At 44.6% G+C, this 18,649-nt stretch overlaps 1 protein-coding gene across 1 annotated transcript in view; it reads right to left on the bottom strand.

Annotated features, from left to right (window-relative positions):
* Positions 1 to 535: 535 nt before the first annotated feature.
* LMOD2 (leiomodin 2) overlaps positions 536 to 18,649 on the bottom strand; it is a 78,665-nt gene continuing 60,551 nt past the window's right edge. Inside the window, exon 3 of the mRNA XM_069629110.1 lies at positions 536 to 881. Coding sequence (XP_069485211.1) covers positions 855 to 881 — 27 coding nt within the window. The 3' untranslated portion in view covers positions 536 to 854. The remainder of the gene's footprint in view (positions 882 to 18,649) is intronic.

Genomic DNA, 18,649 nt, shown 5'->3' with positions numbered 1-18,649 from the left:
TGGTCTTTTACAGTGTTTTCTGTTTAGTTAGTATTGCACATGGTCTGTCTGATTAAAGTATATATTTTAATAGAACCTTCTTCCTTCTTTCGACATTCCTTTATTTTGGACTGTAATACTTTGCTGTTTGGGTTGCTACTTACCCACATTCACACCCCTCTTAAGAGTATAGCCTTCACTCGGCCCACATTACCACAAAAGGCAAAGGAGGTATATCTCTTGATATGTAATGTCTATACATAGAAAAAATATATACCTCTTGACTGTGGCTGTCTTACCTTTATGATTGTGTTGGCTCTTGGTTTCTAGAAGTGTGAGTGCTGAGTGACCGTTTTAGCCTCTACTCATCCTTGTAAGTCCGTTTGTCACAATGTATGTGACATAAGAGCCAGGAGTGGGCAGTGGGCCATCGCTCTCCGTCATAGCACATTTTACTACAGCTGCCCATTCAGGGCGGGATGAGCAATATTTGGCGACTGTCTGACAGCTCTCATGGACACCATCCAGCAGGAAATAGAACGTCAATGAAATCGTCTTAAAAACTTCAAACATTTTTATTGAAAATGGTCTACATAAAATAATAGATCAGCTACATGGATTGTTTTGCATTAATAAACAAACTTCATGTCAAATAAAAAAGGTTTTCACTTCCATATTTACAGATAAAATGCATATTTCTCCCAAATGAAGTGTGCCTGCTTTGCAAGTCTGCGCGCCCTTACACGGAGAGCGGCCTTCGGATGCCCTGCTCCCCTTTGGCAACATCTCGCAATCTCGTCCATTGGGCACAGCTGAACAACTTGACTTAGTTCTTATGACGACCCCAGCAATGGTCTGCACTTGCACCCAGGACTTCACTGAAGAGATTTGGGAACTTCCACCTGAAAAACAGATGTATTGATATATAACACCTAGTGTAAATGCACAGAGCCGAATTAACACATAACCTGCTAGATATATCATCACAAGCGTCCAGTTATAATAGAATCATCACATCACACATGAGCAATACGGTTTCACTGGTCTACCTACATAAGTCGACCGTACCAAAACATCTTCTAAAGCCTGTTCCAAAGAGCATTCTCGCTCCTCGGCTAACGCCCATCCCTTTTCATGGACCATCCCTCTCGATTCCCATGCAGACTCAAGACCCACCCCATCCAGAAGCCCATATAAAAAAAGGAGTGTGTTTCCTTAACCAAGGTGGAAGCCAGACGCTGCGCAGAGAGGCAGCTTGCTGTTTGGGATCTCAGCTATGGGAGAGAAAGCTCACACGCTTAAAGGTGAACCTATCAACATTGGCGCCCTATTACCCCATAACCATAACCATATTAATTTGGATGTTTTTTATGGAACTGCTATCACCAGGAATCCAGTTTCAGATTACTTGGTAACCAATTTCTCTTCTTTTTGTCATTATTACCCACAATGTGGTACACTATTGTCAAGCAAGGGGCGTGGAGTGTGAAGTGCTGAGTCGACCTGGCACGAGTGTCATGGCATCATCCTGTTCATATGGCAACAGATAGCCTGGACACGAATGGACTATGGATAGGACTTCTAACAGCAGATGGGCAGCCATGGTTATTGCATTTGTGTGGCTCATTCGAATAATTGATCACTTGTTGGGAGAAAAATGGGTCTATATTAATTGCATTCTTTTTAATTAAGGTGATTATTCATGCAAATAGTTTCAAGGTGGAGGAAGAGGGAATTGGAAATTATGAAATGTAAATCGAAGGTTATGAAATGTCAAATGAACATATGGCAAGCGTGATGCTCTTGAGCTAGCCTCCCTGCTAATAAGTTTAAATAAAACTGTTGACATGCGCAGAGCCTGAATCAGACATTATTATTTTAAAGATGCACACGCCTATTAAAGCTAATCAGATGGCAGGGCCAGAAACAAGCAAGAACAAGGTCAGCAGGTCTTGCTTTTGAGGCAAGCCCAGAAACAAGGAAAGACACGAGCTCTCATTATGAATTTAGCACGGATGGCAGGTCTTTCTGTCGCCATTGGAATTATTGTGTAATATGTGATATGTTAGACGCCTTTTCTAAATAAAAGCAGCAATGCCACTATAAGGCACCAAATCATTTATGAGTACTTTTATTTTTTAACTACAGTTGGCCGGCCAAGCAGAACAAGCGCGGACAAACGTCCAGCCCCCTGAAGTAGAAGGTAGACAATAAGACAGGCCTGTCAATGTCCCCTTCCATGTTTGAATTCCCTACCATCCTATATGCCAAGCCCACGTAATGCCTCCACTTTCGGCTCTCACAGCCCAATGGCTTCTTTAATCCATCTCTGTGCCCCTGCAACGAGCATTGAGAAGCATGTGCTGGCAATTCAGTGAAATCAACAAAGAAGCAATGAACAGGTTTTCACCATGCTACCTAGCTGCATGCCAAACAAGAAGGTCTACAACAGAGTTAACGTGGATATTTGTATGGATCGTGCAGTCAAGGTTGTCCAACTCCAGTCCTCGTGGGCCGGAATCCTCACAGGTTTTCAGGAAATCCCTTATTAATGTTCATGAGATACATTTGCATACAATGATTCCAAATGTATGCACATTTTTTCTCATTAATATTGAGGGATATCCTGAAAACCCATCAGGATTCTGTCCCTGGAGACCAAGACTTGGACAACCCTGTAACCCAATCCCACACCCCCTTTCCTCCCAAACCGAATACTTGGACAAGGAAGTGCTCTGTTCCTCCCCTGACAACCTCTCTGTTCCCCTCTGTCGGGAGTCTATTTGTATCCAGTTCAGGTTCATCCAGACAGTCCAGACATTCCCTCATGACAGGGAAGTGCTGTTCAAAACATGAGGCTGAAATCCAAAGGGAGCAAGCAACCTGTAAAGCTCCCAACATCACGCCACGAGACGGGTCTGGTGGGGAAGGAGCGGAGACCTGGCATGCTGCCACTTTGGCCTTGCAGTCCCTGCCCTCATGCAGTGAAAATCATGGAGTCCCTCAGTTCAAAAGGCAAGAGCAAGCTCAGATACTCCCGGGCATTCACAGCATCCCAAGGGAGCAAAAGCTTTTTGACGGTGCTCTAAACAACCCACCTTCTCGTTTCACAGCGACTTCAATCACCAACAACATAGTACACATTACTTACCTAGAAAAACACACAAAATAAGGTTCCAGGACTCCATGTATTCACAACATCGCTACCCCCGGCGCATGCCTCTTACATACCTACCAAAAAACAGAAGAAAACATAGTCCCCCCTAACATTCCTTGCTCTGCTCTGAAAGTATGGCTGTTGTGATTTGATTTTCCAACTTGTGAAGATGTGCATTCTCTATGCGTGTTTGTACATGTGCGGGACACGCATGTAATTCAAGTGAGAATATTAGTTAAAGCGCATCTTCTATTTGTGAACCTCTTGCGTATGATTGTGAAGGCATAGCCCATGTGTGTGATTCAAGTGAACATGCTTGCAAGGTCTGGCTGATGTGTGTGATTCAATTGTGCCCACTTGTGAAGGAGCAGCTCATGCCCGTGATACCTGTGTGCATTGTTGGGAAGGCATGGCCCATACGTGCTATTTAAGTTTGTACACTTGTGAAGGCCTGTCTTAGATGTCAGTTCCCTTATTATTATTATTATTATTATTATTATTATTATTATTATTATTATTATTAATATTATTATTATTGTTGTATTTATTGAGCATGGACCTAGCTTCGTGAAGCAACAGAGTGCTTTACAAAGGCATATAACAAAACAGATACATAACTGAGTGCTTTACAGAGATATATAACAGTACAGATATAGAGCAGGGGTAGGATACAAAGGGCCACATTGGAGGGATACAGCTGTAACGGGTGGCGGGGAGTAGAGGGGCAGGCAGCGTCTAGCGAGTCAGGTGGCACGAGAGGCGACGTATATGGCCTAGGTGTAGAGGAGGAGAGATTACTTGAAGAGGTGTATCTTGAGTTCTTTTCTGAATTGTAGGAACATGGGGGCGAGTCTGATGCTGATAGCTGGGTGACTTAAGGGCGTCCGCCTTATTGATGATGCAGCAAGACTTGAAGGTGATTTGTGTGTGCAATGGGAGCTAGTGAAGGTCGATGAGGGCTGGAGTGATGTGGTCGTATCTGCTTAGACCCTTGATGAGGCGTGCAGCCGCGTGTAGTACACTTCTCCGGGGCACAAGGGAGGACGACGGGAGGCCTTTGAGGAGTGCCTTGCTCCCATCCAGGTGGGATAGGACCAGTGCTTGAAAGGTGGATTCAAAGCTGTCCTTCGGGAGGTAGGGTTTGACTTTCCACAGGAGGGAGAGCAGATAAATAGCTTTCTGAGTTTTCGTAGCTATGTGTGTCTTGAAGGAGAGGTGTTTGTCGATGTAGATCGTGAGAGACTTGGCGCAGGAGGTGAACTCGGTGTGAAGCCCTCAGAGTTCATGGTTGATCGCTAGGTCTGTATTTCTTGGTGTTCAGTGTTGTTGGTGAGGAGTAGGAATTTGGTCTCGGAGGGGTTGAGCTTTTAGTATGCACTGAACATCCAAAACTGGATCAGCAGGTTTTGAGCCTATGGATCTACTTGATGGACTCTATCTTCAGGTATAGCTGTGTGTTATCGGCGTATTGGTGGGTGTGGATGCTGCATGTGGCTAGGAGGACTCCTAGCCATATGTACGATCCCCAAGTGTACACGTATAAAGGCACAGGCCTTCTGACCCATATGTGCGATTCACATGCTTGTGAAGTTCTGTCCAACTTGTGATTACATTGTGTATGCTTGTGAAGGTGAGGCCCATGTGTGTGATTCAATTGTTTGCACTTACGAAGTTGCACCGCGTGTGTGTAATCACTGTGTTCGCACATTTGAAGATGTAGCGATGTGTGTGATTCTTCTATCCATACAGTTAAAGAGCTGTGGCCCATTAGTGTGATTTAATTATGCATGCTTGTGAAGGCGAGACTGTGTGTACATGTGTGTTTTTTGGGAGTGCAACAGTGCAGGGAAGGAAAGCATCACATGACTTTGTGGACTGCATCCAAGAAACTGAAAACTTTTGCAGCCACTCTACTCGTTCACAACATAGCACCCTCACAACTCTTACCTCCAAAAATGAGACAAACAGAAAAAGGTTTGTATCGACTTCATTCACAACATAGCACCCTATATACCCATACACTCTACTTATACATCTCCCAGACACACAATAACTCCTACGAAGATTCGGCAGCACATGTGACTGCTTACTTACAAATGGGATCCCTTCTCCCATAAGATTCAATGTCAGCTCAGATATGACCATTGAATTGCACGGCAGGGAGGTTTTCCACGTCTTTAGGATGGAAAGAATATGCATCCGCACATTAGGCTTTGCTGTTGGCACTTAGAATAAGAGGAGAGAGTAAGGACATACCTTTTTTGTCCTTGGGATGACTTCAGAAAAGACACTTTTAGAGCAGGGCCCTTTCTCTGGGCAGATGGGAAATGCTTCAGATCTGTCGGTAAGACTTCTAGCGGTTTTAGGTCCTGGATGGGATGTGTGGAGCTAAAGCCCTGGTCTCCCCTGCAAGTGGGTGCTGAACTTGAGATCTCCTCTGCCTCAGGGCTGAGTATTTGCTTATAAACTAGTTGAGCTATGGGATCCCTGACCTGAACGGGATACGTGTGCTTCCTATTGTTGATTAGGGGAACCATCCCATTCATGTGGAAATTGCATTCTGTGATGTCTGGTTCTGTACAATCTTACTATCCTCTTAGTGGGGGACTTCTTTCTGGATTGGACCTTATATTGGTTCCCATTCAACCCATTTCTAACACCACGTGTGATGCAGGTTTAACATAACACATGTAACAAAACCATTTCAACCCCTTTATTTTTTAAATACAATAGAATGGGTTGGTAAAAAAATCCTGTGTGGCCTAGGGTTTCAGCTAACTTCAAAAGGGAAAAATTGGTCACAAAATTGTCAGGATAGATTTACTGAAATGGTGAAAGGGCATATCGAAATGGTCCTCTGTCCTCGTCAGGATTTCCAAAGCTTGAGACTCTAAAGAGTATAGCACCTAGGCCATAAATCATAGTCTAAGGGATAAGTTGTCCTGCACACTTCTTATCTTCACACTGGCAGCGATTTAGCACCGTGCACACTTCTTGGCTCCTACCATCAGAAAGATTTTAGTCCCGATTTTCTTCAAGGTATTACCTTTAGCATTCTCCTACTGACAGGTATTCCCTTCCCCACTGCCTGAGGTGTTACCATGAGAGAATCCTATCAGCAAGTATGTTCTCCCCCTTGCTTAGAGTCGCCGTTAGTCTGTGTTATTATAACCCACTAGCCCAGATCACCCTCCAGAGCCACAGCTTCGAGTTTTAACCGATTCATGGTTCTCCCTCTTGGTCTCTGGTCCATTCCTGGGTCTGAGATTTAATCCTCAGTATGACTGCATCACTTTGTTCTCCACTGGTCCAGGTCTCGGTCAGTGTCTGACTATAATCCTCAGTAGGCTTAAAGCTGTTCTTCTTCCCCGCTTCCTGGACTTCTCTAGTGTCTGAGATATAGCCCTACACAGACTTGTAGCTCTTCCTCTCTCTGGTCTCTCCTCTGCACTGGTCTCCATAGAGGTAGCCTGGACTCTGATATTTCCTGCATCATAATTTGTGCTTATACATACTCCTCATGCAGGGTTAGGTTACTCAATATGGTTACTATTAGTATTCCCTTAGCCTTGATTAGTTTCAACTCACTTATTGATTTCAACTGTGAGGCTTTCCCTCACAGGTGTTCTGTTTCTTCTCACTGGTATTCCCACTAGGTGACAAGTATCTTTCCTGTCTGAGTAATTAGTTTAAAAAGGGTATTTTCCATGCCTGCCAAGGTTTCAGAAACCTGGGCCGCCATCTTGAATTTAGACAAAGTAACATTGTCACCACAGACCTCCACAGTGTGTTGATTGGATCCCTCGCACTGTGCTGTAGACCATGCTGGAGAAATCTCTGCTGGCTGATTGTAAGTGCTGCAAGGAGGGCATGAGTGGGTTGCAGTGGAGGTTCACATAGAGCGTCTCAAGTAGGAGGGAATGCATTGGAACTTGAGGAAAGTTGAAGTCGTGTGGGTCTGTCTGAGAATACCCTTACCTTTTCTGTCTGACATGCAAGGCATGTATGTTGAAGAGCATTTACAAACACCCCTCCCTTTTTGCTTTCTGACTCCTCATATTGGATTATAGTGCATTACAGATGGAGCATATTTTGGGACAAATGAGGGTTTTGCAGGTTTAGTGGTAATCCGAGGCAACCCCCATTTACCTCCTCCAGGTAGCACATCACACGACTTGCGGGCATTCCCATCCTCACAGACCCTCTTACTCTTCAGGTAGGACATCCAATAAAACGTTGTCACACAATTTAGAAATGAGCATGAACAAAGTCAAGCGTGTCCAGCCTGTTTACAAAAGTCAACAACATAGGATCTTGTACTGATGTTACCTATTACAAGCTAATTCATAGTGTGTGTTGGCTTTCAAGCCAAGGTAGGTCCCTTCATCAGTAGTAGTAGCTCAAATGAAACAGACACTTTGTTACAGGAAACAACGGTTTGATCTAATATTACAGTGTGTAAAAAGTAAAGATATGCAAGGTGACAACTGAAAAGGAGGGAAAAGGTTTGTACATTACCAGATGTAAAAAGAATACAATACAGAGAATGCTTAAAAAACTTAAGCCACCGAAAACAAAATTCTGGGGAAGAATAGTCCCTGACTTTCCATGCTACTTGCCACCATGAAAGTTCCATCTTCCCTTATATAAGTGGTGCTACTGATCATAGGTAATCTCCCTTAAGGGACCAGACGCTGTGGTGGGCAAGAGAATGGAAAAGGAGAAACACCTTCCCTGACTTCACCTGTACCCCATTCAAGATGGTGTATTCACTCTGCCTTCTTGGGCACCAACATGTGGTCTCCAATATTAATACGTTATGTCCACTACTTATTTCCCCAATAAGATGCAACAATCAAGCAAGGTTCTCTTAGTGAATGTTTCCTGATGGAACAGGAAAAGCTAAGGAGGGAACAATGGCTATGATGCCCATTAACCTGTAGAACGCTATGTGCAGACAACTTCGCATACACTTGACCTTTAAAAATCTTCAGAAAACCTAGCTCTATTTCAAACAATTGACATCTTATGTGAAATCAAGACTGAAAGAAAGTTAAGACCAGGGACGTCATTTAGGGGTTGCCAGCGAAATCTGTCAATCTCTTGCGACCTCTGGCATTCCTCCAATCAGAGGGAGAGGGGGTATAGCCACAGCTTGCTACGCAGCGATTTTCCGAGAGCAGCACTGCACGTGTAGTTTGTTTCTCAAGCGCCCCGGCCTGAATCTGACTCCTATTCCCTGCTGCAAAGCCTGAAACAACACGGTAAGTAATTAAAGTGTGAGTCAGACAGTCAGTGTCATCATGACTGTCTGAGGTGGGTCAGGGGGCTGCTGGCTGGGTTGGGGACCGCTTAGGCTAATGCAGAGTTGCCGAGCCGCGGTATTCGAAATGGCTGCGCCGCATGGTGCCGCTGGCACAGGCTGAGGTGTGTGCTGCGACATGCTCACCAACTCGCCTGCGGCCGCAGCAGCGAACAGCCACGGCAGGACTCCTTGCCCGTGCCTGCCGAAGCTATTTCGGCAATCGGCATGCACGATCCTCTCTCTACTGGTGGAGTCCTTTCAGGCGTATTGTCATTGCATCTTCATTTAACTTTAGTGTAATAACTTTGCATAGTAATGCACACTGTAAGTCAAATATCAGCCCGGTTATCATACATTTATGTGTACCTGTAACTGCATTGGCCCTTTCCATTCTTTTGTTTGTCGCATCCCGGCTTTTAATTTGTCAAATATGTGCTCAACAGGGGTATTTGTGTAATGGGAGACATACAGCTCTGCCGCCAAGTGTGTAGTCAACAACATTATCCTGGAAAAGTGACAACAGAAATCTGACCTCCAGTGTAAGGCACTGGTAGAAAGCGTAATAGCGCATTAGTTCCACTGCTCACTGAGGTGAGGTGCTACATGGCCAACGCATGAGTAACTCATGAGTATGGCACACTAGTCGCCAGTGAGAAGTATAGTTATCACCATATGTCATGTTCAAGCATGCTCATATTATTCAGCGTAGGGTAGATATCCTCCCCTCACCAGAGCACATTGAATATGCTATATTTACCTCACGTATCAGGTATACTCCACCCTATCCCTGATGGTTCCGGCTATTATTTTCTTCGAAGCATTATTACTGCTCTGGTGGTGATATACGTGGCAGGTTTTAGAATATTTCATAGCATAGAAATATTTCGGTTTGGGGTTTGGAACTGAAACACGTTTGCAGTTTGCACTTTACAGTGGAATGCAATACATTTAATTAAACTGGCTATTCATAACCACCCAAATTGCATAGGACTAACAGCATACACCTGCCATAAAATCAATACAGACACAAAACCAAGAGAGGATATTTTCTTCAAATAATGTTTTGGAAAACTTTCAAATGTGTTCATATTTTAAACTCCAAGAACCAATACAAATGTTTTCCCTGGAACTTGCAGTACCGAAATTGGACATTTCACCTTAGTTGTTTGTTATTTTACATGAGGTTATATCATGCAGTGGTGAGGTGTCCAGCCTGCAGACATTATGGCTGCGGTTCAATCCCTGAGGTAGGATTTAAGTCATTAATTCAAAGCAGACCTTCCATGTTTGTCACTTTAGATGGGGGTTCGGGGGAATGGGTGGGCTCAGTCCACCCGAGTGTACCCTCGACTTGAGTCCAGGCAAACTGGACAAAAAAGAATGAAAGCTGAAAAAGTAAACGCTAAATATTGCTTTAATCCGGTGTCATTAATGACACCGGATTGAAAGCAGTATTACCGCATTTGTTTTGCTTAAGCTTTCATTCTTTTTGGCCAGTTTGCCTTATGTTGCGACTAAAATATAAGGCAAACTGGCCAAAAAAAAGGAAAGCTTAAGCAAAATAAACACGGTAATACTGTTTTCAATTCAGCAGTATCACTGCGTTTATTTTGCTCCAGTCTCCATTCTTCTTGGTCCCGCCCGGGTCCCGCCCACACCTCCAACCGATTTGGCTACCGGCAGCAGCCTTTTGTAGCCAATTGGATGGAGGATTGGACGGTACCCGAACACCTGCAACTCCAGGTTCTTCCCCGGAGACCCGGAAAAGTGGCTAAAAACCCATGGGGAAAACCCAGAGGTTATGCAGGTATGCCCCAGTGCCATCTCGCCAGTCCCCACAGAAGCACTGCATAAGTGGAATAACAGGTTTAAATGTTGGTAATCAGGTTTTGTAACACAAAACTACCAAACCTCTGCAGACCTCATATGGTAAGATGTGTACCTGAAACAAACAAATTATACTTGTTTTGAAAGTATGAGAGTGCGATGGTAGTAATGTATAGAAACAAGAACTTGAAATGTTGTTTCCTCTTGAGTTATGCAAGCACTTTGAAGAGATACAGGAAGATGATCCGGTAGCAGTATTTGCCAATGCACTCATCAAACCCATTTTAAACTTAGCTCTGAAGGAGATGAAAATCAGAGACCTCTGGCTGTTTTGTGCAGGAGTAATGAAGTCCATAAAACAACTGCAAACAGTACAACACAACACTGAAGGAAACTTGTCGAATCAGAAGAAAATGGGGTAAGTGTCAAAATCATTGAAGACTGTGGATGCCATCGACTAGAAGAATACATGTTCTCTGGTGAAATATTCTCCTTCTCCCCTTTTATCCTGGCTTTCCCCTATCCCCATACCCACCTATGCCGCCCTGCCCCCCCAAAATGTGATTTTGCGCTGTAGTCCTGTTGAAATAACAGGGTGGATCCACATAAGGAGGGGATTTGGGGATTTGGGTTCATCCACTTCCAATGGCAACAGGGGCCTTAACACACTGCTACATATGATGATCCATTCTCGTATGAAATCTCACAATACAATGATATCGTAACCATATTTTTCTTAGTGTACTGAAGTATAATGCTTTATGACGTCACTTCTTGTGATGTCACATGGGGGCATGGTCAAATGGCATCAGTTCAAGTGATGTCACTCTTGGGGGAGTGGCATTATGATGTCACTTCTGCTAGCCGTGGCATTTTGGTGAAATGATGTTCCTGGTTAAGACACGCCTTACACACATGAACTGATCTGTTGGCATCTTGAAAAATGTTAACACATGCACTGACAAATACACCAAACCGCAGAGAGATATCCCACCTGTCCCCAAGTGGGAAGGAACCTCAGACAGCAAAATATATAGGCATAAATGCATTTTTTATACTGCTTATACAACTGCTCAGACAACAACCCCAAAGTGGTCCTGAAAGAGTTAACACAAAAGAAAAGAAACACATCATGTGATAACCAAAGATACAAAGGGAAAACATATGTGTGCTTTGATGCAGCATGTTGTGTAAAACAATAAAGGGACATGTTTCCTCAATCGCTGCAACATTTACGAAAACCCACTGAGCAGGCTTCCAGATCACGCTCTGTGCGGAACCTTCAGGAATGCATCTCTTTCTGCCAGACTCTGTATTACAATACTTATTCTAGTCTTCTCATGGTCTTAAACTAGTGCCCATGATAGTTGATGCAGTTTGTGTGCTACAATAGTGCTGGACATTTCTTCAATCTTGCCCAATCATTAAACAATAGACAAAGAAAATAAGGGAGGGTAGCCGTGAAATGAACCGAGTGCCCAGCTTTGGGGGATTGTGCAGATTCAGCCAGGCCTTGGCTTCCCTGTTTTGCCATTCCTGCTGCTCTGCAGAGAAGCCTACCCCGAGCGTGAAGGGGGTCTCCCAGTGCAAGAGGATGTTGAGAGAGACAGGCCATCTGAAGAAACAACAGAGCAAAGATTGAGCTAGAGACCAAACAGGACAGGCAGAGAAAGCGGTGTACGCTTGCATTTCATATTTACTTCTGCTGTATTGCTACACCAGCCCAGCCTTGTTTTTATTTACCACAGAATTAAAACTGCTCATGTTTAAATATTCTGCTACTGTCAATGTGAATGCTATGAGTTCGGAGTGATTTCTTGCATCTGTGGTTAATCTTTGTGCACCCCTAGACCAAAAAACCTACACAGGCCTCTTCGTTTTATCCCTGTGGACTGATGGAGACGAGACAGACCAGCTCAATACACCATCACAAACCTAGGATACCCCCGCTCAACTTGTACATGAACCCCTCACCAGGACACGAACTAGATATCTCCCGATCTCAGAAATATGAGACATCAGGTACTTGTAAAACAAAATAAATAAGCATTTAAGCATTGGTGCTTCTTGTTCTACATGTTGGGCAACAAAGCAAACCACTATGCACCTTACATGGCCCCCAGCATTGATACTCCACAAATAGGTCAGGTGCCATGAACCAGATACCCCAACCAACCCTCTTCAAAACCAAAATCTACAGGCAAATAAATGGGGAGACACAAAAACGAGCGCCTCTAGTACCACCCATTTAACTGGACAAGCAACAATTCCCACCTGCTCTTATGGAAAGCAGATCCAACATTTCAGAGTAACTGCAATGATGCAGGCAGGAACATGGCACCGGCTGGATTTTACACAACCTACCACCCCAGAGACGGAGTCAGAGAACACATCTCCTCCATCCACTAATCAGTTCATCATCAGCATGATCCCTCTTCCACCTTACACTCCTTACACGCCACAGCTAAGAAGCGCCCAAGAGCAGCTCGCATGCTCATACTGCACCCCACAATACACGTAAGCCTCTTCATCTGTTCTACCATCCCAACACTTAAAATCCCTGCACCTACCAATGCTGGTAGGGTGAACCTCGTAAGTATGCAACACGCACAACACCCAGTAGCACATATTACAAAACAACCCACGTTGTGTGAAAATCCAGTTCACCTAGAATCCAACCAGCACTCTGACATCAACATGGCAAGACTTGCACTTTGCCTTTCCACCTCATCCCACTAACCACCCCCTGTATGCACTGGGTTTCCCTTCCTTTCTCACCTCTCTGGGTTGTCACTGGATCTCCCTCTTATTTTCTCTGGTCTGGTATTAAGTCCCCTTCCATTCCTCCCAGGCTGGCACTGGTGCCTCCGCTGCATCTTCCATCCCTAGGATAGCACTCGGTCCTCCTACCCTTCTCCACTCTCTGGCCTACTAGAGGGTCCCCCTACTACTGTCTTTTCTCCCCTTCATCCTATGTATGCTATAATGATAATTCTCATAATTACTTTGCCACTTTCCCCACTGGTTTATGTTCTCTTTTCTCTTATAAGTTACTACTACTTGTAAAACAGTAGTTTTTATCGAGACACCTCCAGCTTTCACAAATAAAAACACATATGAATTTGAATAATTCTTAAGGTTCTATTCAAACATAGTTATTATCAATTTGACGAGTTGCTAGATAAACTCCAACTCATTTTCAAAATGGCCATACAGTTCATTTGCTCGCTCTGTTACTGTCCACATTTTAGATCATCATCCTGCTCCACCATACACATCTCCCCTACTGGGGCCAATTAAGACACAAGTCTGCTGTGTTAAGATCGCCACCCTTGTAGAAACCTCATAGAGTTGGCCCCTTTCTCTGATGCCTCAGAGAATATAACACACACACACACACACGCAAAACAGAACCCTATTGTGCCCACCAAAACCCACATACCACTGAAATGTTGAATCAACAAACACAAGCACTGCACACCTGGGTACACACAGGAACTCAATGACAGCAAGTGAGCCATCCTGAGACAAGTAATGTTCTGGAGAAAATTCTGCCAACAAGAAAAAGCTCCTCACTCGGAGAACCTTACAGGTCCCTTATCATTGCTGCTAAACCAAACAACTACACAACAATCACCATTCAAGCATTCAATGAAAAAGAGACCGAATTTCCAAACAATAAGGACTGCATCAACTCCCATCCCACCCTGCAATACTGCAATCCACAGATAAACAGCAACACCATTGATAACTAATCCAGAGACAAGTTAGACAAGGCAACACATTTATAGCTTCAAATGTATCATAGAAATCAAGCCCACACCAGCCTGCAGCATACCAAGATGGACCAAATTCAGGACAATTTCTCCATAGGACCTGACTATCACCATTGCCCCCTAGCAACTCTCAAACTCACCACCTAAAAACACAATCCCCAAAGACAACCCCCAAACAGTGGGAAGGTCACTGAAAGAGACACATTCATCAATGCCATAAACACATCCTTCATGCAAGGTGCCTTCCAAGCTGCATTCATAAAGGTGCCGATCATTCTCTTATTGCAGAACGCCCCACTTGACCAAGATGGCCCGACAAAGTATTGCCCCATCACACATCTACCCGTCCTCAGAAAAGTCTTCAAGAAGACTGTTTATATCCAGCTGCATGAAAGGATCACGTAACACATTCTTCTACAAGACTACCAATCAGAATTCCAATCACAATGTAGCACACAGCCCAGGTTATTGACAACAATCTCTATGATCCTCAGCAAAGGGGACCTCTGTCTACTTGTTCTACTCAATCTCACTAAGGCATTCTATACCGGTGACTATGAAGCTCTCCTCAACATTCTCACCACTCACCTAGGCCCCAACGGAACAGTTCTTCGGTGGTTTGGGTCATACGTCTTGAACAGACACCAAATCATTCAGATGGGCTGCAACAAATCCTGCAGAGAGCCACACAAGTCCCTCTTAACGCCTGTCATTGTCAACCTCTACATGGAACTCATTGCCAACACTGAGGTTGAGATACAACAATAAGCAGATGACTCATAGCTTTATGAAAAGATCATTTGCAAGAATGACCTCTAGTGGCAAAAGCACTGCCTGCCCCTCCTCCAAGCCTCGTTGTCAAGTGCCAACCCCAACGCTCAATCCAAAAAGACATAATTAATTGTCCTAGTAACCCATTTAACTATGCCAAAGACCAGAACTGGCAGATGGAAGTTAATTTCGACGGATTCATGCCACACACTTCACCTAATGCCAAATCGCCCAGCTATGCTATCCACTGTGACCTCTCATTTAAACATTCCTTGTCAAGAAAATCCAAACAGCATAGTAGAAGCCTTTTTCCTCACCCTGTGTTTCAGAAAAGTTGTCGGCCCCATGGATATCTTCCATATGGTGGGAACACCATACTTGCAAGAGTCCCAGATTTCACTTTGGCCCAACTGAAAGAAGTTCAGCATGCCTCATTCACCCCAGGACTAAAATAATAATCAAAATCACTTCATCCTCAATAAGCTGCACTGACTTCCCCTTCAAGCCTACAGCATCTTCAATACAGCCAGCGTGGCCTACAATGCAGTCACAAGCAAAACACCTCTAGATCTGACCGAGGAACTCACCATCCAGGCCACCCAAAGCCGCAACATTGCCAGAGTGGAAACAATCCAATTCAGAGGGAAAAAGTTATAAATCCGCACATTTTCCTGCTATGTTCTGTGTCTCTGTAACACGTATTTCAGACAGTTCCTGTCCATCCTGTTCTACAGGAAGGACATGAGGACCATACTCTTTAAAGACCATGATGCTAATCGCTGAGCATGCTACTCAAAAATACTTCTTTGCCTCAGGGTACTCTCACTCCCCTGAATCAGCAACTGGGCCACTCACTAACCCTGGTCCTTGGCCCAGCCACTCTCCCCTGCACTGCCTTCCTTGCTACCCCTGCACTGCGGGACTGTCTCTGTATCCCTACAGCCCCCCCCAGCACTTGTTCTGCACTTATCTTGCACTTGCCACTAGCTGGCCCTCTTTCATTACTAACCCTGTATTGCACTTTCCCCTCTCCCTTCCCCCTTGCACTTTTCCCGTCCCCCCGACCCATGCACTTGCGCGGTCTGAATGACACCTGGCCTAGTAGGATCGTTGTCTGTCTCCCCTTGTTCCCCCCTCCCTGCCTCGTCGCGCCTTGAAACACTTGTGTATAGGCGCGTTACAAATGCCATATCATATCATATCATATCATATCCCTCTACATTTTCCAGCAACCTTGCAACCCCTGCACCCTACCTGTACCCCTATGTGAGTGTTCCCTATATGCAGGGCTCCATTGATTCTCTGCTATGATACATGCCCACTTCAGAGGTATTTATATTGGTTAATAACTACTTGATTACTCATTTTCCATTAGACAGAAAGTCCACCGGAAAAAACAGGACTGTGACCGCTTCCATGGCTCAGCTCCTTTAAAAGGATGTTCGTCATTCACTGCGTTATGTGGTGTAAGTAATGGAAACCTAGGTACTCACCGGTTCTCTGTGCTTTAGATCACATCATGCTGTGAATGCACCAGTAAAATCATACAACACAAGAAAAAAGGGTGGCTGAATGCATAGGTATCCATGCGTCTTCACCAGCATCAAGATGTTATGCGGGTGGATCCTCATGCAGATTCCTTGCACGGAGCAGGGAAGTGAATTTCCTGCTCTGTGCAGCGCAACATCAAGGAAACCTAGATTAAAAACATGCAGCGATTTGCCTCTTTTGGTTTTAACACACCCTGGCCATTTTGTGGGCCATTCAAAATGAGTCCATTGTGAGTATCACTGCGTGATTTCTTAATATATTGGCAGCTGTGTGTCAGACATTACCACCTCTTCTCAAAGTAAGTTTGCACCATTTATTAAAAATACCAAGATGATGGAACCCTGGAGGTCAAAATATCCTGCTCAAAAAGAATGTGAATGTTTCTCCGTTCCTTACCAGTCCTTCTCAAGCCAGAAACTATTTAATGGTTTGTAGGAGATCATTTTGCTTATTTTCTAATACTAAGATTGAATAAACTGGCGTTTCCAATAAGCCATTAAAGACAGTAGACTTTAAATGACCAATTAGTGGTTTAATGGAAGAAGGTGTCTCATGAGTGCAGATGAAATCCTCTTGCATGATAATCGATCCAGAAATATGAAGACTTTTCATGATTGTTTTGCAAAGGACTGCTCCTTGAATCATTCTTTGGTTCACTTTCAAAGCTACAGTGCCAGGTTGAGTTGCAGTAGTCAGACGTGTGCGGCTGGAGTTCGTACAGCGATTACTTCTGATTCCTGGTTCCCGGTCCCCTGAATCTCCTCTTCCTTCATTCTTCCCCTTTTTCCTAACCTTGCATTCCCTGGATTGCCAGCGCATTCGGTTATCCTAATGCGCTCCTCGCCATTTCCTGGACTTTCTTCGCGGACATCTGAATGCTTCCTGGAGTCGGGTCACGGACCGCATGCTGGAACCCGAGGATCCACGCACAGGGTTATACAAAACCCGAACAATGCGAAAGAAGACTTCTTCGAAGATCACAAACAAACAACACAGACAGGTGAGAAGGGGGGAAACCTGTGACAGATTGAGACGCCAACAAATTGATACAGTTACGGAAATGGAGGCTGCAGTGCAAGACCTCATGCGCGGCATGCAGGAGTTAACAACAGAAGTTCAAAATCTTAAAGCTGAAAATGCGGCGTTGAAACAATTGGTCCTGTCATGTGACTCTGCAACCAAGGAAAGTGTTTTGTTGGGCGGAGTGGTGGATAAATATGATGGCTCTTCAAAGACCCTTTGTGGCTTCCTCGATTCAGGTTTAGTGCACTTCACCTTTAAGCCCTACTACTTCTCCACCCCCAGGGCAAAGGTGGGCTTTATGATTTCACATCTCTCCGGGAATGCATTAACTTGGCAATCCCTTTAGTGAATTCAAGTGATGCTCTCCTGGATGACTATGATGGTTTTGTGCAGGCGCTAAAGACCATGTTCGATCGCCCAGAACAGGTTTATAGTGCCCAAGAACGTTTATTGGACTTCCAACAAGGATCCCAGGATATGCTTACCTATGTGACATGTTTTAAACAGCTTGCCAAGGAAGCAGACTGGTCCTCTGAAGCCTGTTTTTACCCTCTTTCGAAGAGGTTTGAATGAATAGATAAAAGACGAGCTAGCCAGGGTAACTCACCCAGGTTCCTTCCAGGCTCTCATGGATCTCTCCTTACAAATTGACTTTCGTATCCAGGAAAGAAAAGCGGAAAAGAAGAAGACCAAAATACCCTACCAAAAGGCCTCTACAGAACCTTCCCCTAGACCAGAGCCTGCTTCTTCCATGACCACAGACCCAGAACCCATGCAACTAGGAGCCTTCCGTGGACCCATAACTCCGCAAGAAAGGATGCGACAAATTCACACTGGTCTGTGCATGTATTGTGCCTCTGATAAACATCTTGTGAGAGAGTGCCCTATTGCCCCTCCACGGCGTTCGGGAAACGCCAGCTCCCGATCCTAGATGGAGCACAGCTTCGGGAGAGAGATGTTTGCTCCACATCTATTCCATCCTTGAACTCTCCTGGACGAAACAATCTTGTGATTCTGCAGGCCTTTCTATCGCCTTCCAAGAAAGAATCATATCCCATTCTGGCATTAGTGGATTGTGGGGCCGTGGGGATATTCATAGATCATGATTGGGTCACTACCCATAACATTCCATATGAAACAAGAGACATCACGCAACCTGTAGAAGCTATCGATGGAAGACCTCTCTCTTCAGGACCCATTACCCTTCAAACCAAAGAGATCCTGCTTTCTAGAAAGCACCATCAAGAAAGGATCAAATTC

Source organism: Ambystoma mexicanum, chromosome 12 (assembly GCF_040938575.1).
Source record: "Ambystoma mexicanum isolate Mex_15411 chromosome 12, UKY_AmexF1_1, whole genome shotgun sequence".
NCBI classification, from domain to species: Eukaryota; Metazoa; Chordata; class Amphibia; order Caudata; family Ambystomatidae; genus Ambystoma; species Ambystoma mexicanum.
The sequence above is the reverse complement of the archived record's forward strand: the minus strand, read 5'-3'. Positions and strand labels throughout refer to the sequence as shown.